This window comes from Molossus molossus, unplaced genomic scaffold, assembly GCF_014108415.1.
Source record: "Molossus molossus isolate mMolMol1 unplaced genomic scaffold, mMolMol1.p scaffold_m16_p_5, whole genome shotgun sequence".
Lineage (NCBI taxonomy): Eukaryota > Metazoa > Chordata > Mammalia > Chiroptera > Molossidae > Molossus > Molossus molossus.
This window is the reverse complement of record NW_023425388.1, coordinates 79648645-79676345: the sequence shown is the minus strand read 5'-3', so window position 1 is coordinate 79676345 and position 27701 is coordinate 79648645. Positions and strand designations below refer to the sequence as shown.

Below are 27701 nucleotides of genomic sequence, written 5' to 3'. Positions count from 1 at the left end.
TTCTCTTTTAAAGGATAATGAGTGTGAGATAAAAACTGTCTTAGCATATTAGTGCTTTCTTTTATTTTTGAATACTTTTTCCCAAGAAAGCCAACAAGAACAGAAAATGCACACACTAGACAGTGTTCACTGTTGTTCCGGATGTCACATTTCTTCAGGCCTCAGAAGCCCTGAGAGAAATCAGCTGGTGGAGAAAGTGGGTGGCAGGGCAGCCCGTGAACAACAGTACAAGGAGGACAAGCACAGGTGGTGCTGCCCCGCCTTCCTCAGGCTCGCAGCCTTGAACAATGTGGTGCTGCAGCAGGAATTCCACAGCCCTGAGGTGACTAGATGAGGACAACCCCAAATACACCCCAAGGAGATTACAAAGCCAGAAAGAGCTTAGGTGTCTGACTGCAATGTTGAGAGATATGAGGGATGGGCAAATGTAGGTTGACCGTTGTTCCTATGAAAAAGAGATGCAGGTTATGATTATTACAACAGCTTTACTAACTCAAAAGAACGTCACAGGGCAACAGTCAACCTACTTTTGCCCACCCAGTATATCCCTCTACGGGTAAGCTGTTGCTGGTTCGGTATTGTTACTTTCAGCCATTCCTAAGTGAACTTACGTAGTCCACATTGATAAAACATTTTTTAAAATTGTACCATCCAAAATTCGGATTAACACTTTAAGCTAAGAGTTGGCAAACTATGACTCATAGGCCAAATTTAGTCTACCATGTTTTTGTAAACAAGGTTTTATTAAAACAAAGCCATTCCAATTGTCCTTTTTCCTACTATAAAAGCAGAGTTGAGCAGTTGCCAGAGATGATCTTGCAAAGTTTAAAATCTTTACTATCCAGCTCTGTGCAGTTTGCCGACTCCTGGTTTAAGCCAAGCAACATGCCATTTTTAGAAACAATTATTTGCTCTTTTTAAACTAAAAGCTTTGAAATAATTCTATAACTCTTAATTTTAAAACATACTTAAAATATTTTTTATCTTATTATTGGAGACACAAAAAGTGAACATGAAATGCACCCTTCTCTTTGCCACTAACACCTCCCACTTCTTTTTTATCTGCAATACAGAAAACTTTGTACACAGATTTAATGGTGATGATGTAAGTCATAATTAAATATTTTAATCACTCCTCCAGAGTTTAGCACCAATAAAAGAATAAAACAAAAATTATTTATTGAGGATAATCAGGGCTATTAATATTATAACTTTTTATTAGATGTATATATTTATAGCATTAATCATTTCTAAAGATTGGTATTTTATACATTAAAAGCAGTAAGAATGTTTGCCATAACAAGGTACTTATAAATTCACTTACGTCAATATATATAAATAATTTATTATTGATAAAAGTAAACTCGCTATGTTTTTCAATATAGTCATAAAAAGTAATCAAATACCATGCTTTTTATTCTGAAAATAAACTACAAAAATATTTAAGGTACAGGCCATTCAAAAAATTATTTCAAATCTTCTACCAAGCAAAGTTTTCACACTTACATGACACACACTCAAGTTTGAATTTTCTTCCCCTCCTAAGTATGCATTTTACACTGCCAAATTTGGTCACTGTTACAGAGAATTTTGTCCCTTAAAAAGATATGTGGAATGCAGACTGGTGCAGCCACTATGGAAAACAATATGGTGTTAGCTCAAAAATTAAAAATTGAACTTCCATTTGACCCAGTGATCCACCTTCTAGGAATATACCCTAAGAAGCCTGAAACACCAATCAGGAGGAATATATGTACCCCCATGTTCATAGCAGCACTATTTACAATAGCTAAGATCTGGAAACAGCCCAAGTGTCCATCAGTAGACAAATGGATGAAAAAGCGGTGGTACATATACACAATGGAGTACTATGCAGCGGTAAGAAAGAAAGATCTCTTATCCTTTGAGACGATGTGGAGGGACCTGGAAAGTATTATCCTAAGTGAAATAAGCCAAGCATAAAAAGACAAATACCACATGATCTCACTTATATATGGAATATAATGAACATTACAGTCTGAGGAATACGGTAGACCCAGACACATGGAAGTAGGGCACAGACTGACATCCTTCAGAAGAGGGGGTGGGGGGTGGGAAGAGATAAACCACAGAACTTATATTCATGTATGCATGACCAATGGACATGGACAACTAAGTCAGGGACGGGGTGGGGGTGGGGTGGGGAGCGGGGTGCCAATGGGGTAAAAAAGATGAAATATCTGTAACAAAAAAAAAAAAAAAAAAAAAGATATGTGGAAATCCTAACCTCCACCCTACCTGTGTACTTGGCAGATGTAATACAGTTAAGATGGGGTCATTCAGCTAGGCCCTGATCCAATATGATTGGTATTCTTGTAAGAAGAGAGAAATGTGGACACACACACATAGAGAACCCCAAGTGACGGGTGACAGAAACTGAAGGTATGCTGCCACAAGCCAAGGAATGCCTAGGGCCACCAGAAGCTGAAAGAGTCCTGGAATCGTCCATCCTCTGTTCCTCAGTGGTCCAACCAAACAACAGGCAACCTCAATCTCTTTATTATTTGAATTCTGGAATGACCTCATATGTGAATCCCGAAAACTGTATTTGTATAAACGCAAACTCAAACAAGAACTCATGTTTTAACTATGAATTTAAAGAGACCAAAGATTAATATTCAAAATGGGTTTAGAAAAATAAGTATTTCTGAAGCACTGTATTGCGAAAAGCAGTCACACAGCAGTACATTTTTATGAACTACTCAATTAGCGCTGGATGCTAATCTGTTTGGACTTCTGGAAACTTCACTTCTTCATTAAATCACTGAAAACACAAAAACAAAAAGATGCTTCTAGGGCTAGATTTCCAAGCATTCCTCTGGCTATAGGATTATCATTGCAGCTTGTCTGTTTTATAAACAGACTTTAATTTAGTTTTGTAAGAAACTGCCAAAGGAGCTTTCTTTAACTAAATAACAAATCTGCCACTTGAAAGACTTCACTCATCAACCTTCTCTATGGGAGTATTGTTATTATGAAACTAAAAACAGGCATTCTTTCTTAAGTGCTTCTGGATTTTAATTATCAAATTTGAATGTCACCAGATATTTAGTGAAAGGAAAACATCAATTTTAATAAGCTGCCTTAAGACTGAAAACATAAAAGGTATTCAACCATAAAGCCAAGTTCACTTGAGTCTTATGAGTTGGCTCACTATCCTATAATACAATGGTTATCACTCTCAGGAATTTATAAACATCTGATGAACCCTATGCTGCAACAACAACAAAAAATTCTCCAATTTTAAAATCTGATTTGGAAGGAAATGAAATACACTGCAATAAAAATTTTCACAGCTAATAAACCAGGAGTTGGAGGCTGAATGGCATTAACACAGGGCTGAAAAAAAAAGTAAATAAATAGCAAATAAATGGATTAGATGTAAATGTTTTATTTTAAAACAGTGAATTAATTTAAAGTTATATTTGAATAATTTGTTTTCTTTTCTACTTTGAAATTATACCCCAAAAAGGAAAGTGCTGGGGAAACCTCCCTCTTGCTTTTCACTTACATAAAAGTCAACAAAAAAATTACTTTGTATCTGGTTGGCAAAGAAGCATGGATATGGTTAGCCATGAAGTCTTTAACAGTCAGATTCTGCAAGTTCTCACCTGCCCATTCTAACAGACTCCCTTTGTTTAACTTGAAAACATTTGTCTAAATAACTTTCTTGTGGCCTCTACTTTCATAGTGTGTTATAGAAATAAGTTCCTTCATTTCTAAACTTTAGAAAAGTATATACACATCTCCCAGATGCTTGAAATATGAATAAAGGTATTCTTATCAAAACTTAATAAACTTTTTATTTATTTAGGAGAGAGAGGGAAAGGTAGGGGGGAAAGGAGGGGGAGAGAGACTGATTTGTTGTTCCTCTTATTTATGCATTCATTGGCTGATTCTTGTATGTGTCCTGACTGGGGATTAAACCTGAAGGCTTGGCATATTGGGACGACGTTCCAACCAACTGAGCTACCTGGCCAGGACCTCAAAACTTAATAAATTTATCATTCATTTATCATAAGTCAACCTCAGGAAGAAGTTCAAGTTTTCTAAAGAAAATTCCATTTTCTACCGGGCAGACACATTTCTGCTTAAAAGGACTGACTACTATTTGTCCTTTGAATCCACGTTATATATTATCATTTTAAAATATTAAAATTTAATCTTTTAATTCCTCTAGTCTTCCACTAAAATAAAAAAATGCCTAGAGTGCAAATAAATATAGAGAAAAGTTAAACAGTAATAATGTATGTTTATATTAAAAAACTTGTTTTCAAAAAAGATCAATTATCTATTTGGTTTATTTAGAAATCATATTTTTCTACTTGCACTTATCCCATCCTCATGAAATGCAAAAGAAGTGTAATTTTCACCACTTGCAAATTTCAAAAGTAAAATAGACTAGGTTAATTTTTAAGATATAAAACTATTTTTAAAAATAGTAAAAGCTATTCCCTTTCATGTATCATTAAACAAGTATTTTCATAGAATAAATGAAATGAATTTGATACTGTACAAATTATTTATAAAAGACATAACCTTAAGATTAATTCTCCTGCAAATGATTATTGTGATAACAAAAACAGTATTTTTACCATAAACTACTACTGATTTTGAAAAACCATTTAATAAACTAATGTAGCAACAGCATTAGTCTGAAACAAACTACATCTTCCTTTTATGATGTTAAAATATCTGAGTCAAAAAATATTGTGAATATCCAGAAAAAAAGTTAAAAGCTGAAAAACCAGATTGGAGTCAGGAAACCAACAAAGGTTACAAAGAATACATGGAGCAGAAATGGTATCAGATGGTGAGGTTTCTGCACCGTTCAACACCACTCTTTCCTTATTTCCTTCTCATAATGAACAGAGCTGCCTATGAGAAAATGTGGAACTAAGTGACATTATCAACAAGGCCATTAACTTGTGAGGTCCACTAATAATTAAAACTATTACATAAAGCTCACATTGTACAAACAGGTCAATTTCTGTCTGTGGTTAAACTGAAAACCCATGAGGAATTTGAGAACTACTGTGAGGACCATGTAACGAACATGTTTTGTGTTTACACAAATACAGATATTTGTATTAATGCGACATTATCCTTTGGCCAAAGAAATGTTATCATCCCGTGGTATGGGGAAAGAAAGTAGGCTTATTTGCAGCTTTGTGTTTTACTGTTGCTTTTATTGTTGTTATTGTTGTAACTAATGTTTTTGATTCAACTTTCAACTTAACCATGTATCTTTAATATATCACTTCCTACATGTTCTTGGTGCATATTTCATAAATCACAACAGAGATATAAGCAGCAAGCACAGTGATCTGTAGTCATCTGGAGGAAGGGTACTTGATTAATATACCAGGTTATGCATTTTTCTTTCTTCAGACAAAATGGTCAATGGAGAAAAGATTTTTTTCTGAAAGATTTTAAATAAAGGTTATCATCTCCTAGAACTATTTTTATGTCAAAATACTTGTACAAAAACATCTTAATTGGAGTGAATATTATTATTCAAACTATACAAACTATGATTTGTTTTCCATAACACATGTGCATAAGAAATGGCCCAGGGCTTTGAAGTGACATTAATAATAACACAACATCTATGTATTATTCTCTGGCACAAATATTTTAAAAGCCTTATTTTTCTTCACAGATAGGTTATCAAGCACAGAGCTATGTTCCACCTCAGCTGACTTTTGGTTTTGTTTCAGGGGTTGTAAACCAGAGTATGGGGTAGGGGGAAATGGGGTGTAGGGCTCTGGTACACTGAAGCAGTTCTAAAATATGGAAAATCTGAATATTGTTAGGCCATCATCTCTGGTGTTCTTAAAAACAGCGTCCAACACCAGGCCTTGCAGAGCCTGTGATTAATATATAGCACTGTATACGAAAGAGTAAATTTTACTATTAAAATGGTCATCTGATGAAGCCATCAGTCAAATCACTGAAAAAAGGCATTCCATCAGTGTTAAAACATTTATCAGCTATCACTACCCTCACACTCATTTTGCTTTTGCCACTAAAACTTTAAGCAATATGATGTTTCTCTTCTTCTCTGAGCTTCAAGCTATAAATTCTCGCTTCCCCACAAGATCCCCAACACCCACTCCAGACGTATACAGAAAAACGTTGCATGTGCCAAAAATCACTGAGTTACTCTTCCCAGAAATACCAGCTCAGAAGGGTTTAGACACTCAGCTGGAGAAGCACTAATTCAGTGTGTCAATTGTGGGTAGAAAAAAAATTTAAAAACTGGGGAACGAAGAGGTTTACTGTAAAAGTCAAGCAAGGCACGCAGCCTGCCTCGACCAGAAGTCCTTGTTCCACCCCTTCTCAGAGCATGAGGGCTGCACTCTGTGCCCTTAACATCTATTTCAGTAGTTAATAACTGTCTGTAATTTCTACCTCTTGCCTCCTATACAGGAAATACATTTTGTGGCATTTGCCATTTTTATTTTTCTATATGTTCTTATTTTTATCACATGTATGTTAAATTGCTTTAAAAACTTCAGGCTACTCACATTTTGGCAACTGATTGATTAAAACAAAGCTAGTTCAAAATTGATACCTGAATTATAGCCATTTGCCTTTGCATTTAAAACAAATCCACAGAGTTTATTTTTGATACAACTGGAACATTAAAATAAACATTTTAATTCATGTACTCATCCAGCATAATTGTCTTCAATAAAGTACCAAATCACTAGAGAAAAGACTGGTTTAGTCAATGAACTCCAAATTACTATTTCTACTATGACTGTCCTATATTTTTAGCCTAATAATACTAATGTCCTTAGTGACATTATTTGCATAATTCTAAAAAAATTGTTCAGAGAATTTATAATATTCTCAATAATTAGTGTGTCATACATGTTAGATAAGTGCCATTCTACTTACTAAACCGAATATTTTGTTGCCTAACAACCATGATCACATTTTTTAAAGCTTCCTTTATATTCTATACACCAAAATGCCTAAGAGCTCCATATACAATGACACACTTTAGCCTAAGAAATCTGGAAGTGAATGTGTAAAAACATATTACTGCCAAAAAATAAAAATAAAAATAAAATAAAGAACATATATAAAAAGTCTATGTCCTTGTTACAGTGTACCAAGAATGGTCCATTAAGAACTATGATTAGATATTTATCCAATGTAAGTTTTGCATAAACACAACTGGCCACGGAACACTATCAGAATATGGGGCATGGATGACAGTAAAATCCAATTAAGAGTGCTAGACCAGCACAGAAACTAATACACCTTGTCTTAGAGTTGAATTAGAAGAGTGACAAAATGCACATAAGACACTTAAAACACAGAAGAATTTAAAGAGTAGTCTCAACATAGTCAGTCAACATTATGCAATCTATCTTCATCTATAGAAATCTACACACCATGAACCAAAATCTAGAGTTCCCTATGATATGCTCCTAAGCAAAAAGCCAAAAATATCAAAATTTATCAATGACGTGGTTGTTACAAGACGTCCAATAAGTTAGAAAATGTTTCAATTTACTATAGATGTAAAAGTGAGATACAAGTTACCACATCATTTATTACTACAACCAATTAAAACACTGTATCAACTCAAATTCCTAGAAGAAGTTACACACCTCACTGTACCTAATACCCTGAAATGTAAAATTTAATGGATTACCTTGCTGGACCAGGAAAAATTTCAGGGCTACTCAATCTGAGTAAGAACTCTAAAGGTATTTCTAAAACAACATCAATGGTAGAACTACAAAGTGAAAATATAGTTTTAAACAAACATCTGGCCCTGGCAGGTTTGGCTCAGCGGTTAGAGCGTTGGCCTGCGGTCCTGAGAGACCCGGGTTCAGTTCCCACTAAGGGCATGTACCTCGGTTGCAGATTGTCCCCGGCCCTGGTCGGTTGTGCGGATGGCAGCCACTCGATGTGTTCCTTTCTCATCGATGTTTCTCTCTCTCTCTGTTCCTCTCTCTCCCTCCCACTCTACCTGAACAAAAAAATGGAAAAATGTCCTCGGGTGAGGATAAAAAAAAAACAAAAAAAAACAAGTAAACAAATATCTGGCTTCTCATAATCTTGGCCATTCTTGAAAGGTCTATAAGAAGGAACAATTACTCCAGTTACGTCTCTACCTTACTTCTGGCTCCTTACGGCAATCCAAATTCCCCTGGGTAGTCCTGGAGAGAGTCTTAGAGCTTTAAAGCTAAAAGGCAATTGGAAGATTTACCACCCTCAAGATGTATAAACTGGGATCCAAGAATATTAAGTGATGAACCCACAGTTACATAACTGGTTAGACTCCTATGATTATGTTAGGGCTCATCACTAATTTAGAGAACAAATTATAAATAAGTAAATTTTTATGCCATTTTATATTTGGTGAAGGGTTTTCCTATGTTAAAATTAGTTTTACTCACTCTGGGCTATTTGGTAATTACAGACAAATGTAGAGTCTGCATACCTAGATAAATTAATTTTCTCTTATATAGTCTTATGTTTCATTAGGCATGTTTTCCAATCTGAAAGAAACATTAAAGGTTTCTTAGAGATTTTTCTGTATATGAAAGAAAAATAAAATCCACAGACATTAAGTATCTTAAACTGAAGTTCAACTTAACCATGTTAAGACATAATATATTTAAATCAATACTGTATTTTTTAGTTTGGAAATCTAAGGAAAGTAGCACTATGAGTGAACATTCTCGATATATTTAAAATACCACAGGAAAAAAAACTTTATTATTTTTATTTGGCTTAAGGTAAATTGGAAAATTTAACATTAAATTAGTCAAACAACAAACTTTAGTGAGGGGTTTCTAAGTCAAGAATTATGGCTACAAAATAAGGAGTCAGTTGATAACTCTGCCACCCCAGTCCAGGATCTCACTTAATAGACAATCAGAAGAACTGAAGCTACATCACCCACCCACATCTACCACACCCACACATTCAATCTAGATTGCCTTCAAGACAGTGTCTCCAGTATCAAATGCTGGTGGGTGTGAGCTATGGGAACCCTCATTCATTGCTGATGGGAATGTAAAACCTTACAGCCACTCTGGAAGACCATTTGGGAGTTTCTTACAAAGCTAACCATAGGCTTACAATAACATCAAGCAATCAAGCGCCTAGGTATTTACTTAAATGAACTAAAGGTTTATGCCCACACAAAAACCTGCATATGAACATTTATAGCAGCTTTATCAATAATTGGCAAAAATTTGAACCAAGATGTCCATCAATAGGTAAGTGAACAAGCAAACTGTGGTATATCCATGTAATTAGTATTATTCAGTGATGAAAATAAATGAGCTATCAAGTTATAAAAAGACATGGGGTCATCTTAAATGCATATTGTTAAGTGAAGGAAGCCGGTCTGAAAATGTGACATTATTACATGATTTCAACTATAGGACTTTCTAAGAAGGGGCACAGCATTTTTAAAGCAGTGAAACTATTCTAATATGATACTGTAATAAAAGATACATGACATTATACATTTGTCAAAACCCACAGAACTGTGCAACAGAAAGAGTGAACCCTAATATAAACTGTGAACTTTAGTTACTAATTCTGTATCAATACTTGTTCCTCAACTGTAACTAGGTAATTAATTACAGGAATACTGACGGGGGGCGAGGTATGGAAACTGTACTTTCCATGTAATTTTTCTGTAAATCTAAAAGTGCTCTAAAATATAAAATCTATTTTTAAAATTAGAATACTGTCTCACAAACTCACTATTTTACTAAATTTGTGTAAAACTACAAGGTTTAAATAATGTGAAAAGTGAATACATAAATAAAATGACATTTCTCCCAAAACAAACACATGGTGACATTTATCACCTGTGAAACAAAAAGCAACATAAATGACCTTACCACTAAGAAATAAAATCTGAAATAGTCTTACCTGTCCTGTGACTGCTCTTCGTACATCCTCTCCTTGCCTTCTTTAAAGAGTCTTATGGCCCGTTTTGACTTTTTCATTAGACTATCAATGTAGATTTTAAAATATTCATTCTCACTGAGTTGGGCAAGTTTCTGGTTGTCATCATATTTACTCAATATAAGTCGCAAATGCTGATATGTATCAGGTAAAATATCAAGTATATATGGTGGGCTATTTTTCAACTGAAGTTTGGGATTTTGGCACAGTCTGACCTAAAAACAAAGACAAAAATAAAACATTTCACATGAACCACAATACTTTCTTTCATAGAAAAACTGAAACTTGGCGAACTACATACTATTTCTTCATTTTCCATAATATAAACTTTTATCTTAAAATTACTAACACCAATCTACAAAGAGTTGACAACTATCTGTACCTATCTTAAAATAATTAAATCCCATTTTCTTCTCCTCGCATTGTTTTTTGTCTATTAATCCTTATTCGAGGATCTTTTTCCATTGATTTTTAGAGAGAGTGGAAGGAAGGAAGGGAAGGAGAGAGAAAGAGGGAGAAACATTGATAGGAGAGAGACACATCAATAGGTTGCTTCCTGCACCTAGGATCAAATCTGCAATCCAGGTACATGCCCTTGACTGGGAATCGAACCCTCAACCATTTGGGTCCTTGAACTGACGCTCTAATCAATGAGCAAAACCAGCCAGGGCCCATGCAGGTTTTTTTAATTGGTTTATTGGGGTGATACTGGTTAATAAAATTATATAGGTTTCAAGTACATGATCCTACAACACATCATCTGTACATTATATTGTGTGTTCACCACCCCACGTGAAGTCTCCTTCTATCACTATTCATTCCCCCTTTTACCCTCTTCTGCCTCCCCCCATCCCTCTTTCCCTCTGGTAATCACCATACTATTGTCTGTGTGCATGGGTTTTTTTTGTTTATTTGTGCTTTTGCTCATTTTTTTTATAATGCCATACCTTTACTTTCAACCCCTAAAGTTTTCATAATCTCTTCTACAAACTCATTGCTCATGGCTTAAAAGAACTCCAGGGTGTTAATTATTGTATATCGCTAACAGTCTCTTTTTTAAATAAAAATGAGGAAATGAGCCTCTTCTGCTGGTAACCAATGTCTCATATTTATGTATTATTTTACTACATTGAACTCTCAGCTAAAATGCTTTCATGATTTTAATTAATGTTTTGGTATATTGTTCTTAACTGTGGGGAAAATAAAACAAAGAGGTGCAGTTTTAATAACTGAGTTATTAAGTAGTAAATGGGTGTCAGGTTAGAACGAGTCTCTTCCACCTCCCCAGATGATCTCCCATGCCTATAAACCTGAGTAACAGTATAACGGTTCAGTCATTCCATCAGGTGCCACACAACCACTGGGGTGTTTAGGGCAGCCTGCAGAACTGAAAATACCTTCTGCTAGCAAGAAAAGAGAATATTTCAACTACCATATTCACTTCCACATGTTCATGTGATTTAGTCAAAATTAACACACTTCATTCTTACGCCTTGAACCAGGGTATAAGGAACCATCTGATTAATTATTTAATTAAATCACTGGGAATTACTAAGACCATACACAGCATGAAGGTGCACACTCTTACAAAAGGCAAAATGTACACATACAGGCACATTGACTGAGAAACTAGTGAAGTGTAAACTTGAGGGTCCCCTCACGCTTGGCTCTCTTCTAAGGCCTTTATTTTTTCGTAAAATTTTCAAGAGCAAGGTATTTTAAACACAATTAGTCAAGACTGCCATCTTTTCCTAGTAGGACTTGCCTTCCATCACACTTAACCTTCTGTTGGTTGGCACGGGAGTAGCCATGGGCATTTTTTAAATCTGGCTAATTAGAATTTGGGCTGGAGATACATAGTTTGGCTTTGGTGGCAGGTACATGTGAAGCACCCAGTCACTTCGAAACTGGCTAAATTACTGTCAGCAGTTGTGATAAAAGAACTGCTTCAGGAATACTTCAAGTGCCCCTGGTGTTGACTAGCCCAGCACAGGAGCAGAAAGGTCCAGGTCAAATCGGGTCATCTGAATGTGTCCAGTGGTACTCAGAACTGGAAGTATATGTGAACAGTGAAAGAGAATCAAAGTATAAAATTTACAGAGTTGAGATTCCCGGATGTTGGTGAATTTATCACATGTTTAAGTATAACTTCTTCTAACTTTATTGTTCTAAAAAAATTCACTTTCATACCCAATTTTGTATTTATACTTTTGTATTGGTACGTTTTGTTTGTTTGTTTTTTAATTAAAAGAACCACTCCAAAGTCCAGGTTCTATAAAACGTGGATCCACTGCTGGGTACTCGTAAAAGTGCTTGGGCCAAACAGGAAGCAGTTGAACAATAATACTTTCAAGAACCATAAACAAAAAATCAAGGAGCCCTGGCCAGTGTGGCTTAGTTGATTGGGCATCATCCTGTGTATCAAAAGGTTGGTGGTTTAATTCCTGGTCAAGGCACATACCCGGGTCATGGGCTTGACCCCAGCTGGGTACGTGCAGGAGGCAGCCAATCAACATTCTACTCTCACATCAATATTTCTCTTTCTCTTTCCCTCTCCCTTCCTCTCTTTCTAAAAATTAAATAAAGATATTTTTTTAAATCAAAGAAACAACAAATGTAAAAAGGACTGTTAAACCTGCTATCTCACTTGTGTTTTTAAAAATAAATAACCATATAATTTTTTTTGTGGGTAGACAAATCTTGCTCAAACTATCAAGCATAAGCCTCTAATTTAAGAGAGCCATTTCTCACATTCACTGAAAGCTTTTTCATATCTTCCTCCTCTTTGTATACAGTGTCTAAAACAGAATTGTCTAGCATAGAGTATAGAATTAAAAAATGGATATAGAGATGGTCTGGTTGATTGATTCTAGAATATATATATATGTGTGTGTGTGTATATATATATATATATATATATATGAGATATATATAATGAATAGTATTATATTACTTCCTTATTTTCATGATTAAATTAGACTAGTATTCAAATTGATAACCCAAAGGTATAGGTATAGTTTAAATGTAAAAACATTATTTTGATCTTCTAAACAAATAGAAGGGTTTACACAGCAAATAATTCAGCAAATGATGCCAAATTGTTACAAAAGTATACTTAGAAAGGCTGATTAAGCCTTTTGACAACCTTTATTTTTTGTGACATTTTTATAAAATCAGAGAAGCTCATTCTCCCCTAAAGACTGAGGAAGTCACACATATGCCAATGATTTAACAAATCCTGGTTGAAATAGGATATAGTTTTTCAATTCTTAAAACTAAAAGACAGTATCGCAAGCAGGCACAAATTTCAAAAACATCACTACCAACATCCTACAGCAGGAACAGTTTAATTTCAGCAACATAAAATTTAGCACATGTCACAGATTAATGAATTATGAACTTGTAGTTAGGGACCTAGGCAGTTTCAAATTCATTTCCTCCACAGTTGAATACCTAACTGATAAATAAAAAATTTCTCCTTCATACTTTTTTCAGACATTCCAAATAACTGTTCATTAACAGATTCTCTTAAATGTTACACATTTTTAATTTACTATTATCTACTTGACCTTTTTCTCATTTGCTTTAAATCGTAATTCTCTCTGGGAATTTATCATTTTAGTCAGTAATATTGTTTGAATAACTACTCTATACCTGGTACTGAGCTTTGTGCCAGGAAATTATAGATGATTAGAACATACTTCCTGCCTCAAGGAGTCTGGCAAAGAGACCTAGTTCTCTATAATTAACTTAGGAGCAATGTAATTCTTGCTCTACAGGTTCTTAGTAAAGATCCTGTACAATCCATTCATTTTCAGATAAAGAAACTAAGAACTACAGAGATTAAGGGACTATGAAGAAGTCGTTAATCCAACACAAGAGCCTGCATCTTCTGCATCTCAGGCTGATCTTCCTTCTAACTATATCACAATTTAATTAGAATCAAACATATAATTAATGATCCCTGGCTAAACTCATTTACATTTTTATTTTGTTCCATTTGCACATTTACATGAACTTCAGGACCCATTTTTTAATTCCACAAATATTTGTGTCAGGCACTATTTCAAGCCCTAGGAAATACAGAAAGAAAGAAATCACAGATCTGCCCTCTGGGAGTTTCCTAGTGAAAAATAGTGGGTTAGAAAATAATTACAGGAGGATTTGAGCACTGTAAAAGAGGAATGAACAAAGTGCTGCATTGGAGTGTTAAGAAAGGCATACCGAAATTTGTAAAGGAATATTCCAGGCAAAGCGGTGTGCAAAGGCTTGAGAGGCACCAGAGTGTAGGGTGTGTGAAGAGCACAGTCAATGCAGTCATCCAAAAAAGTGGGGACACAGGAAACCCATGGGTGAGTGGTACAAGTAGATTTGAAATGAGCTATAGTCAGTTCATCAGGGCCCCTCCAGGTCACAGAGTTTTCTAAATTTGCACTTGGGAAAGTGCAACATACAATGCCGCTGAGTGTGCAGTTCATCAGGTGGATTAGTATTAAGCTCTGTGATTTATGACAGCTCCTGCTGAAAATGAATAACCCTACACCGGGACTACGCCGTCTAAGCAGGTCAAATTGAATTCAATTCATTAAATATTTATTGAGTGCCTGTTATGGGCAAGGAACTGCTAAAGCCAGGGAAAGAAAAAATTGCTTTTCAAAAAGCAGTATATTAAGGAGAAAAATCAAGCTCACCACAAGGTTCAAGTTCAGATTCAAGCAACTTAGACCTCTTCTAGAAATACCTACCTAAGTCACTCTCTAGAATGAAAGAGGGTCCCAACACAGAAGACCTCCCACAAAGAACAAACCTGTGGTCACATTCTACAGTGATAAACTGTTTAGGGCACAACTGGTGCATGGAAGAATTGATTCACTAACAATATTACTATTTGCTTTTGAACGAAAAGGCAAAAACAGTTAGTATTGGAATTAGGCTATAAAATCCATTATAGTCACTAACTCTGAGGATTTCTGGGCTAGCTAAGGACCTTGGAGATCACTAAGACCAGCTCCCTCCTTTTGAGATGATAATAATAAAACACAGAAATGGAACATAGTTGAGTTTACTGCTCAGAACCCTGATGTCTAAACTTCAGTCAGGCATAGTCCATTACAGCAAACAACTGCCTGGTGTATTTGTTTAAATGTATTCAAAGATTTTTAAGCAGACCTTTCTGTATTATGTCTGCACTGTGTGACATACATAAAAATTTATATCTAATCTATACATACTGTATATGTATTTCAATAAATGAATATGCACGTACATACATAAGACATATATTCAACCATATCAAAGCAAAAGCACAAACATAAACACAGTATTTATTAGAATTTTCAAAGCCATTAATTATTCTTTGAACACTCTTACATTGAAAAAGTTTCCTGACTATGCCTTAATTAAAATCTCCAGCCAAGAGGTGATAAAGAGGTAACAGGTCACCTAACATAGTTGCTGCAAACAAAGTCAAACCAGCCCCTAAAACGTATGAAAGAAAGTCTCCTGAAGCAAATGGAAACTTCAATAGCAAGAAATTGTGTCTATACTATACTATAGTCTTGTATTATGAAACACATCTCACTTCATGGATATTCAGTTATATTAAATCAAGTAATATACCCATGAAGTGAAATATGCCATTTTTAAAGACATTACAGGAAGTCTGAAAGAATGCCTTATCTCTGCTTATCATGTAAATGTTGTAAGAGGTTCCTTATTGCAGTTACATAAGTGCACATCATGATAAAAAGCATCTTTGAGTAATAGGGGTTTGTGGTAGGCAGTCAGACAGACATGAGCAGGGCAAGGATGATGGCCAGGTACAGAAGGTCACCAGGGCTAAAAGCCCAGGCACCTAGCAACGGGGAAAACTGGGAAAACAAGGACCTGGCCCTCGGGGTAATCTTTCCTCCCCTACCATATTGCTGGTCATGTGGTTGAGACCCTCCCCTGACCTTTCCTCCCCTGGCCTGTTGCTAGTCATGTGGTTTTAGAACACCTCAGACGGAGGGGCAGGAGAATAGCCTCATACAGGCCCCATTCAAGCCCTTGCGCTAACCCCTAGGGATAACATCTAGCGCTCATTTGTGTTTCAGCTCCAGGCCCAGTAAAGCAGCACAAAACTGGAAAGGAAAAGCGATGCATGGCTGACCTCAGGGCCAGCTGCACTGACTGATGACCCCTGACCTGGCACTGACTAATCAGTGGAGATCACAGCCCTAAAAGGATATACCTGGACACTTGATGAATATGCTATCGAGATCCTCCCTGGGATGTCCCCTAAAATCTCCACCCTTAAAAGCACTTCGGACAGAGGACCCAGGGAGCTCTCCCTCTCAGGAGCTACCCACACCTTTCCTGTCCCCTTGACTTCCCCAGGGGTGTCACCTTTACTTTTCTCTCTCCTACGGTCCAAAGGCCCTTCTTTGGCCTCTGTTACATATTTCCTGGGCTCACTTCTTCTACAGCTCATTTCTTCTTCCTCTACGACTTTCTCAATAAACTTTCTCTTATTGTTTGAGTCTTGACTCTGAATTCTTTCTTAGCCAGAACTCAAGCACCGAGGTTGCTGAACCAAGATCCGGTCAGACTCCACCGGTCTAACACATGACGTGGTGACTGCCAACAGGTTCTTCCCATTTGAATTCAGAAAATCACTAAGTGTACAAAAGTAAAAAAATGTATAGAGTATAAAATGTAAAAAAAAATCTAAAAATAATATAAACTCTTCCTACACAGAATACCAGTTGAGCAAAACAAGAAAGTTAGCTTGGTTAGTTAAAATTGGTTATGAATCTAGTATATGAATTACAGTAGGACTTGGAGGCTAATTCCTTTACGGTTTTCAATGAAAGGTTTCTTTTAGGAGACTGATATAAGAAGCACCATTAAATAACTGACTAGTTGTAACTAAAAGGTCAATTGTGTATTCATTTGTTCACAACCTTTGTTCCTAATAAGACTGGAACTTCCTTAAGGGTAGAGAACATCTCTATCTCACTGGTCTAGCTCCATCACCTAATGTAGATTCTTGCATATAGTAGATGTGCTATAAATATTTGATGAAGGGAAGAAGGAGTATGAGGAAAGGAACAAAGGAAGAACCTCCAGAAGTAGTAAGCTAATAATACAAATAGGAGGTCTATAAGATATTGAATAAACCTGTCTAAAAAAAAACGAGTACAAATTTTGGAGAAGAATTTAATCATATCATATTCAGGGGGTAAAGATACTTTCAATTTACTTCTCATGGAAAGAGGCAGAGTCACATTACTACATGAAGTTGGGTGCATGAATCCACATACTATGAACACAGATATTAAAATCAATCAAACCAAGGCTGTGGCCCTGCCATTTATTAGCTTTACAACCTCGGGCCACTTTCTTCTTCTGGAAACCTCTCAGGATGTACTAATTCTTAGAAGAAGAAATGTAAAGTGCTCTGCACAGGAACTGTTACACAGTTGTCACTCAGTACTTTTTAGTATTTCTCCTTCCTCCATACTTTATATTATACCACACATGGCAAAATCCCTGAAAGTTTTGCAAAAGAATGAGAATTAGACCAAAGGTACTGACCTCCTAGTTGATCATTAAGGGCTCTTTTAACTCCAAAGTTCTTAATACTATCTGAAACTCTTAAAAAGTATGAAATGGCCCTGGCTGGTGTGGCTCAGTTGGTTGGAGCGTTGTCCCATGCACAGAGGGCCAAGGGTTTGATTCCTGGTCAGGGCACATATGCAGGTTTCAGGTTCAATCCCCAAATGGGGCACATATGGGAGGCAATGAATCGATGTTTCTCTCTCACATCTCTCACCTCTTTCTCTCTCCCTCTCTCTTTTACTCTCTGTCTAAAATCAATTGTTTTAAAAAGTATGAAATGTTTTATGCTAGAAAGTAGCATATAAGGCTAACAAGCCCAGAGCAGTCTTCCTGAGTATATCTTGATGTAAATTTTTTTAACAGGTAAAACATTTAATTTAATAATTATTGTTATTGCTATTAGATAATAATATGAGTTAAGCTTAACAATGATTTAAATATTAATATGTTAAAGAGCTAAAAGTTTAGCCAGATATTTTGAAAATGCTTCTTTCATTACTAAGAAAAAAAATCAGCAACTTATAGATTGATTTAAAAAATTAAAAACCCTTAAATATATGCCTAAGCCCAGAAGATAAAAATAGCCTCCTGGCATCACTAAAGTCACAGAATGCTTCTATGATTTTAATGTACAGGGTGAGAAATGATTTCCATTTCAATGTTTTACTTATTTATCCACTTAATTGCTACGAGACTGATTAAAATATATGTTGTTTATTCTATAACATACAATTTTAAAACATGGTTTAAACATTACAAATGTTATACCTTAAATCACTTCCGGATAACCCTACATAAAATTTACAAATGCCCTCAAAACTTCTGTTTATTTCATTATTTCTCTTTTGTCTAAGTGGAAGTTAGCTATCTACCAAGGGTTTACTCTTCTACTTGTTCTCAGCCCTTCCCTCCCACCCTTGTAATCGAGGATGCCACTTCAATGAATTATCTCTACTTCCTTTACATGTTAAATCACTCCTACCGACCCCCCTTCCCCATCTACTAACATCCCCTATGATGCCCACCCACACATACAAAGTCATGCTCTGCTCAGTTAGGCCATCATCACTTCCTTCACTAGTTGCCAAAATTTTAGAACAATTTCTAAATAACCCACACACTTTTTTTTCTTTATTGATTTGAGAGAGAGGAAGGGAGAGGAAGAGAGAGACAGAAACATCGATGAGAGAACATCGACTGGCCACCTCCTGCATGCCTCCCACTGAGGATGGGGCCCAGAAGCTGGGCATGTGCCCTGACTGGGAATTGAACTGGCGGCCTCTTGGTGCATGTACACTCTCTTTAATCTAGCCCCATGACATAAGTGAAACTACTCTGAAAGATCAACAATATATCTCTATTTATGAAATTCAATGACTTCTTAAATTTTCATGAACTTGATTTTCTCAGAATTTGAAACTATCTCCTTATTGAGGCTGTCTCTATCCTAGAAATCAAAATGCTCTGTTTCTTTTCCCATCTCTCTCAACACATTCTTTGAAGGATTCTTTTTCGATCACTGCCATCTAATTACAGATACAACCTGACACAGCCAAAAATTCCATCTCTGAATTTTTCTCTGACTCTCACTTACTCTGCCTTGCAAATCTCTTATCGTTCTATAGCTTGAAATGCTACCTCTATGGGCATATCTACCAAACATATGTCTCTAGTTTCAACCTCTCTCATGAGCTGCACAATCAATTTTCTGACTTCAAAATAGATTTCACTCTGGCATGTCAAACTCAACATGGTCAAAAACAAATTTATCATGCACCAACTCCCAAGCTTCCTCTTTTTCTTCCTATGTTCCTTGTATCACTAAGGGCATCACTGCCTTCAGAATCAACTAGGCTGAAAATCTCAAGAGGCACTTTCACTTCACCTTCTCTTTCATTCTCTGCATCTGAGGGGTCACCAGGACCTGTGGATGTTTCCTCCAAAATGCCTTCCACATTTGAATCAACACTTGCCACACCTACTGTCAGTTCTCTAGATTAGCCCTTCATTATTTCCTGCCTAATCTGTTTTAATTTCTTGTGATCATTACTACTACTTTTAAGTGTCTTTTCTTTTAATCTTCCTTTGTAGAGTCAAGAGAGTAACCTATCACGCCACAGCCTTGACTTTTCTCTGCTCAAAGACATCAGTGGTTCTTTGTCTAACAAATAAAGTTCAAATTCCTAGATTGAGTGGTCAAAGCCTCTTCATCTTCCTCTAACATACCTTCTCTCACTCCACAATCCCCCTTTACCCATCATTTCTTCAACCTGATATGTCCTCCACCTCTCTGGAACCAAAAACATACAAATTAATAGCTTGGTAGTACCTCCACCAAAGCTGCCTTCGACACCAACTTTTCGCCTCCACTGCATACTCTCACAGCACTTTATTTATACCATATCACAGCACTTACTACATTTTACAGGATGGCATGATTCATTATAAAGCTCCATCTCTACAGTTGGGATATGATAAATGAATGAAGAAATCAATAGACAGTATATAAAGCAACTTTGAAAAAAGGTAAGAAGTTGATTCAAAATCTGAATGATTAAAATTTTATACCCGTTAAAAGATTACTAAGTAATTAAGCCTTCTGCTACATGTATTCCCTATATCACAAGGATAAGCCAAGGTAACTCTTGGGAGAATTCCGTTAAATCTTTTATTTTATCGAAAGCTTTTTCTAAGAGTGACAAGTAGCACAGCATGGATGAACCTGGAGAATATTATGCTAAGTGAAATAAGCCAGTCAGAGAAAGACAAATATTATATGATTTCACTTATATGTGGAATCTAATAAACCAAATAAACAATAAACAAAATAGAAACAGACTCATAGATACAAAGAACAGATTGACAGCTGTCAGAGGGGAGGGGAGTTAAGAAGCTGGGTGAAAACGATGAAGGGATTAAGAAAAAAAAAGCCCGGCCAGTTGGCTCAGTTGGCTGGGTATCGCCCATGCACCAAAGGTTGCTGGTTCGATTTCCATCCAGGGCACATCCCTGGGTTGTGGGCTTGATCCTGGTAGGGGGTGTGCAGGAGGCAGCCAATCAATGCTCACATCAATGTTTCCTTCTCTCTCTCTCCCCCTCTCCCTTCCTCTTTCTCTAAAAATCAGTAAATATTTTTTAAAACATTGAATTGTACACCTGAAACCTATATAATTTTATTAACCAATGTCACTTCAATAAATTCAATAAAACATTTTAAATAAATAATAAAAGTGATAAGTAGCAAACTGTGGGATCACTTCATTTATTTCAGACAGATTCAAAACCTAACTTAAGTACTAAATAAGACTGTCCACACGCTTAATGTGTTTGTCATCTCTCTAGGCCTACTTGGGCCCATGAGTCCACTAACACAGAACAACTTCACTAAGGAAAAAAAAATATGTGAAGAATTACTTAAATATAGGGCACTTACGGTCCCAAGGGCCCAAGGAAGATGATATTCTCAAACACAACAAATAGTTGCATTGACAAACTATTTAATTTTTTTTTCTTTATTGATTTGAGAGAGAGAAGAAGGGAGAGGGAGAGAGAGATAGAAATATCAATGAGAGAGAACATTGACTGGCCGCCTTCTGCATGCCCCCCACTGGGGATTTGGTCCACAACCTAGGTATATGCCCTGACTGGGAATCGAACCAGTGACCTCTTGGTACGTGGGTCAATGTTCAACCACTGAGCCACCCCAGCCGGGCATGATTGACAAACTTTAAAATATGTATTATGGTCATAATAAAATTATGATGATAATGAATTATATTCCAAGCTTGACAAATGTACTAAATGTATTGAGGGTAAAAGGCGCAAAGGGTTGTTTGGCATTCCTTTTTAAAGGCTTTTAAAACTCTTTCAGTAATGTAATTTCAAATAAATGACAAGGACAGTGAGACAAAAATGCAGGCAGATACTCAACGTACTTTGCTCTTTGGCATCAATTAATTACTTTTTAATTTCCTGAACTGCCACCTATGCTCAAGAGCATTTAGTATCTATTAGAAAGAATATTGTTTCCTCCATTTTTCACCACCTGGCAAAGACACTTGTGAAAATCATGCTCAGGAACCTCACATTAATAAATTATCATTCCTACCATACTGATTAGAAATCATTTCCTTACCCTCACCTCAGCATTTCTAACCAGAGTATAATAATGCCATTCCTAAATGCAGTGGCCAGCAGAATCCACACAGACAACCGTCTGAACAGTGGCCAGAAAACGAGGGGGTTGTTCTCTACTTTGCTGCCACTGGGCTTTGGATAAGTCTGCATTACAGCCCTTTCCATACTACATGGCAATTATCCATTTTTATGCCTGGCTCTGATGCTGGTCTGTGAACTCCTTGACAGGTCAAGGACAGAGTTATATCTTATCTAGCTTTGCATCCCCTGTAATAAGCTCTTAGTAGAAACATAGTAGGTCCTCAATAAATATTTATTAAGTGTTTAAGAAACCCCATCACAGCTGGGCTGGTGTGGCTCAGTGGATTGAGCAGCATCCCATGGACTGAGAGGTCTCAGCTTGATTCCCAGTGAGGGCACATGCCCAAGTTTCCAGCTCCATCCCCAGTAGGGGGCATGCAGGAGGCAGGCAACAGGTTTCTCTCTCACATCAATGTTTCTCTCTTTCCCTTCCTCTAAAAAAAAAAAAAAAAAAAAAATCAATAAAAACATATTTTAAAAAAAGATCCCTGGTGTTGTTCAATGGACTGAGTGTCATCCTATGGACTGAGAGGTCCTGGGTCAATTCTGGGTCAGGGCATACACCCAGGTTACAGGCGCAATCCTCAATAGGGACTTACAGGAGGCAGCCAACTGATGATTCTCTCTCACATCGATGTTTCTATCTCTCTCTCCCTCTAAAAAAAAATCAATAAAAACATATTTTAAAAAATTAAAAATAAATAAAAAGAAACCCCATCTCAGTAATATCTTTAGAAGAGATTCCACATTTCAGATGTACTTGAACCTAGATATGTATTCATGAGTAATAGTTCTATCACTGTATCAAATAGACATGAACTGACTTAAAAGAGTTTGGGGTCAGCAACTGACTTACATTGACACAAAGAGCTAAGGCCAGAAAATAGGAGATGCTTTGGCATATACTACTATTCTTTTTCTCAGTAAATTTACTATGCTAATTCTATGCAACTGAAATTTTGTTACAAAACACTTCACATTTTATAAGGAACTCAACTGAGCAATTACTTCCTCCTACTTTTAGTGACCTTGTATAGAAAGCCTTCCTTCTGAAAACATAACAATTAGTTGGAACTGGAATCTCAGTTGACCATTTTAAATTCTAGAGGCAGGGAAAACTACACACTTACTGGACAGCTTCATACCCCCTGTAAAATAAGTTATTTTACTGTGTGTGTAGGTGAGACAGACTGAACTTAAATTTATGCTCCTAAGATCTGCCCTTGAAGAGGCTTCATTAAAAAAAAAAAAGCTAACTAAACACTTAACCCTGCCTTTTATATAACCAGTTAAACCTGAAATTACGATGTTCTGTTATTCACAAGCTAAACTCGTACTATTGCAGTTATTTTACAAAACAGTTAGGTAATGTGTCAAGGGATTCACTTTTGTTTTGGACTAATAATAAAGTTCCTGATGTAATCACTAGGACAATGTTGAGATTGTGAACCACTTCCTTCACCACTGACACAGAAAGAAGATAAACACATGTGGGCTTCTGCATTAAACAATTCGATAAGTATATTTCCAGTTAGTAATTATCAATGCCTTGTATTAATGTGTAATAGAATAGTAACAAACGTACTAAACTCTTTTATAGTGATTTATAGAACCCCTCCACAAAGCCCACGAATGCATTCATAAGCAAACAGAACAATTTTCATCATTGACAACTAATGAAGACAAATGGAGTAAAACCATACAATGCACCTTTGCCAACACCCACACCCACATTCCACTAAGTAGAGGCTTGACAGAATAGATCTTATTGTAAGTCAAGTTTCTCAAATGCAGAGGCTAAACCCAAATCCACAAAAGAGTTAATAAAATAAACAACGGAAGAAACTTAACTATCAGATACCCTATTTTACCATAACCTATAGTGAAATAATTAAAAGTGGATAAAACTTATGTTAACAATCACTTAGAGACCAAAATTATGCACATTTTTAATGTTTCAAAAACAGTTACTTTACATTAACTATAGCTCACCACTTCCTTACATAAATCTTTTTCATCTGATGTTCTGTACAAATTCTGACCACTCAAAGAAGCGGGTGGAGTGGGAGGAGCAGCTCCCTGACAGAATCTGACCCATTTTTTTGCCCACTCATATTACAGATAAATTAGAGAAAAACCTTGCATTCCTTCTCTTATGCCCAAATCATGATTTAGGCAATGAGTGACCTTCAATTGCATACTGTTTAGAAAAGCAAAGACAACTACTATTGTGCCTGCCAAATACATGCAAGTTTTCTAACTGCATAGTCCTCATTCTTAAGTATCCAATGCTAATATCAAAACCTGACCTCAAACAGCAAGTTGCAGTTCTAACACTATGACATCACTCTGTCTGGTGCACTTTAATATGACAATTTGAATAAATTGGCAGAAGCTTAAATAGGTCACACTGAAGCCCAAAACTAAGGATATTTATCTGGCAAAAATATTCTGGCTCTGCATTTAGCACCACCAGCCACAGAATAACAGGCCTATCATTCATCTAACCATCTGTACTTTCCATAAGGATAAATGAAAATAAAGGAAATCTTATCACCTTCCTGTGTTTGCTAATACCACTGACAGTGGCTTTTTGTGGTAAATATTTGCACATAGTTACAAACCAAAGTAAAGGTGGCTGATACCATTTGATTTCATGGAGGCTTTAGCATACCCCTACAAAGGAATACTTTTTAAACCTTCATTTCCACAATTATAAAGATATCAAGAACACTGAATCAAGTCAATTTATAATTAGCCCCAAATATCTATAAAATAAAACTATAAGGTGCTCAGACATTTACAATACATTAGGGGACAGTACTACCGCTTCAAAAGCAAAAACTGTTAATACTGGTTCTGACATCTAGCTTGGTTTCTTCTTGTGAAACTGTAGTTCATCTGAAAGCAACATGCAGAAACCACAGTGGTTTCTGATACTCAGCCCCACACCTCCATCATAAATTTTCCTTTCACGATAAACAATGTGCAATCAGAAAGGTTTCCTGTTTCAAAATGGAATAGATGAAAGAAACTGTAACTCTACCATTAACAACAACAAAAAAGTTTCTTAATGAAGATGAATTCTCAGAGATAAAAATGGAACTCTCTCAAATACTGCGTCCTTAAGGACTAATCTGCTTTTTTCCCTGTAAATATTCTCAGCATCACACATTGTGGTTGTCATGAATGGTCCATCAAAGACTTCTTAAATTACTTGTTTGCACTCTTTTGTTGTCCAATAGCAGCACAACTTCACATCAAATAGAATAAACACTTCCAAAATATTCTATGGCCAGGGACCGACAAAGAGCAGCCAACAGTAAAAACTTTGCATATCTGAGTCATATAGAGGAACTTTGAACCTTGAAGACTAGGACAAAAGATTGAAAAAAAAAAAAAAAGTCTTTGCTCTCAATCCAACTTTTCAAAACACAGAGTGGACATAAGAAAAATTAAAATGACCAATCCAAATTTTAAAATTTTTGCCATAACAATAATCACTATGAATTAGCAGTATGAATAAAACTGAAGAAACCATATCCAGGGTGAACAGGTCAAAGAAGTACAGGCACAGTCAGACAGAACTTACCACTTTGTCCATGAGTTTCCAAGTTTTCTCCACAGTTCTTCGATCTGCTGCTGCTTGCTTAGGGGGTCCAACTGCATCCTGAATAGCATCAATAATACCCAAAATCCTTCCTTTTCGGGGATTTCCTCCTCGACCACCAGGATTTCTGCCATTCATAGAATTTGCCATCTGGAATCTCAGTTCTTTGAGAGGGAAAATTTTTAAAAAGGAAAAGTTAGTTGGTCATGAAAATACCCAACAGAAAACTGACCTGTTTAACAACTTGCGCCCACTACATCCTCCTCCATCAATGAGAACAAAATCCAGGGTCCCAGATTCAACTTTTCAATAGCATGTGAATTTGCACCCTCAATTTCTACATACAACAGGTTTAAGAGCAATAACCTTAGATTTGCTTTTGGGACACTAAGAGTTAAAGATGCATCCTTCTCACATTTCAAGTAGGGAAGGCTTGATTAATACCCAAGTCACAACAACAACAACAAAAAACTTACATAGGTTTCCTCCAATTAGTTAAGAACATAATGTTCTCCCCCTCCCTGCCTTAATTCCAATTCAAAATGCTAGAACTGAAGCCCCCGGAAACACTTTTGAGAGCCTCATTCCCAATCTGTCCTTTCACTCAGTTAGATTTCGCCAAGTTATATAAAAGTGCAAAAATTTTTCTACAGAAGCATAAGGGGCAAGCACGACTGTGTCAACAAAGACTCAGGACTTGGCTATCCCCCGCTAAAACCATCCAGTACGGACACCTGAACTTGGATACACGCGCACACAATTCTTTAAACCAACGCGGTGAAGAGTTTTCCCCAAGTTCAGAGCCCAGAACAACAACTACAAAAGATTTTTTTAAATGCATTTTAAAAGAGAGAATGAGAAACTGACAAGAGCGGGCACAGAAAGAGTTCACTTCTTTCGCTCCTTGCCTCTCATCTCATACAAGCGGGGGGAGGGAGGGGTCGGTCCAAAGCTTTGTTTCGGGACGCCCGTGCCCCCTTCCTGCTCAGGCCCCTCCCCTGTCACTTTCGGACCTCCGCTGGGGAAGGAGGGTGGACAGAGAAAGGACAAAGTATCCCCTCGCGCCTCCAGCGCCCACAGCACCATCCGTCCAGGGCGCCCCGAACCCAGCTCCCCAGTGGACGCACCTCCCCGGGCTGTCGGCGATCCCAGTGGCCCGTCTCGCTTTACTCCCTCTTCCACCTCCCCGGCCCGGCCCGGTTCCCCTCTTCAAATTGTGACTGCGGCGGCGACGACAGCTGGAAGCCGGGGCTGTCCCCTCTTCCTCAGTGGCCCGCGCCTGGCTGCCCCTGGGCCCTCTGGGCGGAAAGAAACGTCGAGCCTCCCCGGTGCCCCCTTCCCTCCTGGCCTCTCGGCGCCGTATCTGCCCAGAGACACGCGTGTGCGCGAGTCCGACTCCACACGCAGGAGCCCACGCTGTGTGGTAGTCCGGGCAGGGAGCAACTGCCGTAAACGCAAGCTCCGAGGAAGGAGCGACCCAGAGCGTAAGCCACCGAGACGGGGAGACGCAACAATTACCGTCAAGACCAATCCACACCCGCTCTCCCCTCCCGCCCGACTCTCGGGGAGGCCGGCGACGCCGCCGCAGCTCTGGCTGCAGGAGGAGACCACTCGCTACGCTGGACACTCCACCCCTGTAGGATACACACAGAGACCCGGGCGCGGGGCGGGGCCGGGGCGGGGCGTCGCCGGGGCGGACCAATCGCCTACGCCTTTACACTGCCAGACAGCGGGAGGCGCCAATGGGCGGGAGGTGCCCGTCCTCCCACTACCACCCGGTCCACGTCTTCCACGATACACAATGGCCCCAAAGGGAGGAATGCTGGACGCACGGCCCAAATGAAAAGGGACTCCTGGTAAATTGGGGAGACAGGGCTTCCCCGAGAACAAAAGTGGAAAAGGGAAAGGAAATGGAAAGGCACTAGGGAGCTGACCAATAAGGAGTGGGCGGGTGAGCGTTGGGAGCTGGGGCCAAAGCCAACTGGGGCTAAAAGGCGGGACTTCCTGCTTTGCTCACCTTCCTAGTCTTTTGTTTCATAGCAACAGAGTAGTGGCTGAGAAGGTGTTGCTTCTCTACCCTGGGCGTGTCCCAGGCAAAGAATTTCGTCTCCCTGGGGCTGCCAAACTCTCCTACCCAGGACAGCAGCCAAGTAGGTCTATGGCATTGCTTCTTACTGGCTATCAAAAACAATCAGCCGTCACCCAGCTTCGAAGATGAGGTATAGACCTCACATAGAGTAGACTAAGGGTGACACCTGATTGCCAAACTAAACTTCCT

The 27701-nt window shown here is 37.6% G+C and overlaps 1 protein-coding gene across 3 annotated transcripts in view; it reads right to left on the bottom strand.

Moving 5' to 3' along the window:
- Positions 1–27068, bottom strand: part of CBLB (Cbl proto-oncogene B) — a 206311-nt gene extending 179243 nt beyond the window's left edge. For 2 of the 3 annotated variants that reach the window (XM_036242657.1, XM_036242658.1), the window contains exons 1-3: positions 26942–27068; positions 25406–25587; positions 9958–10208 (exon numbers count right to left, since the gene is read on the bottom strand). In XM_036242657.1, the coding sequence (XP_036098550.1) occupies positions 9958–10208; positions 25406–25573 (419 nt within the window). In that variant the 5' untranslated portion in view covers positions 25574–25587; positions 26942–27068. Of the gene's footprint in view, positions 1–9957; positions 10209–25405; positions 25588–26550; positions 26917–26941 lie in introns of those variants that run through there. The other variant, XM_036242656.1, reaches the window with a different exon arrangement.
- Between the last annotated feature and the right edge of the window lie 633 nt (positions 27069–27701).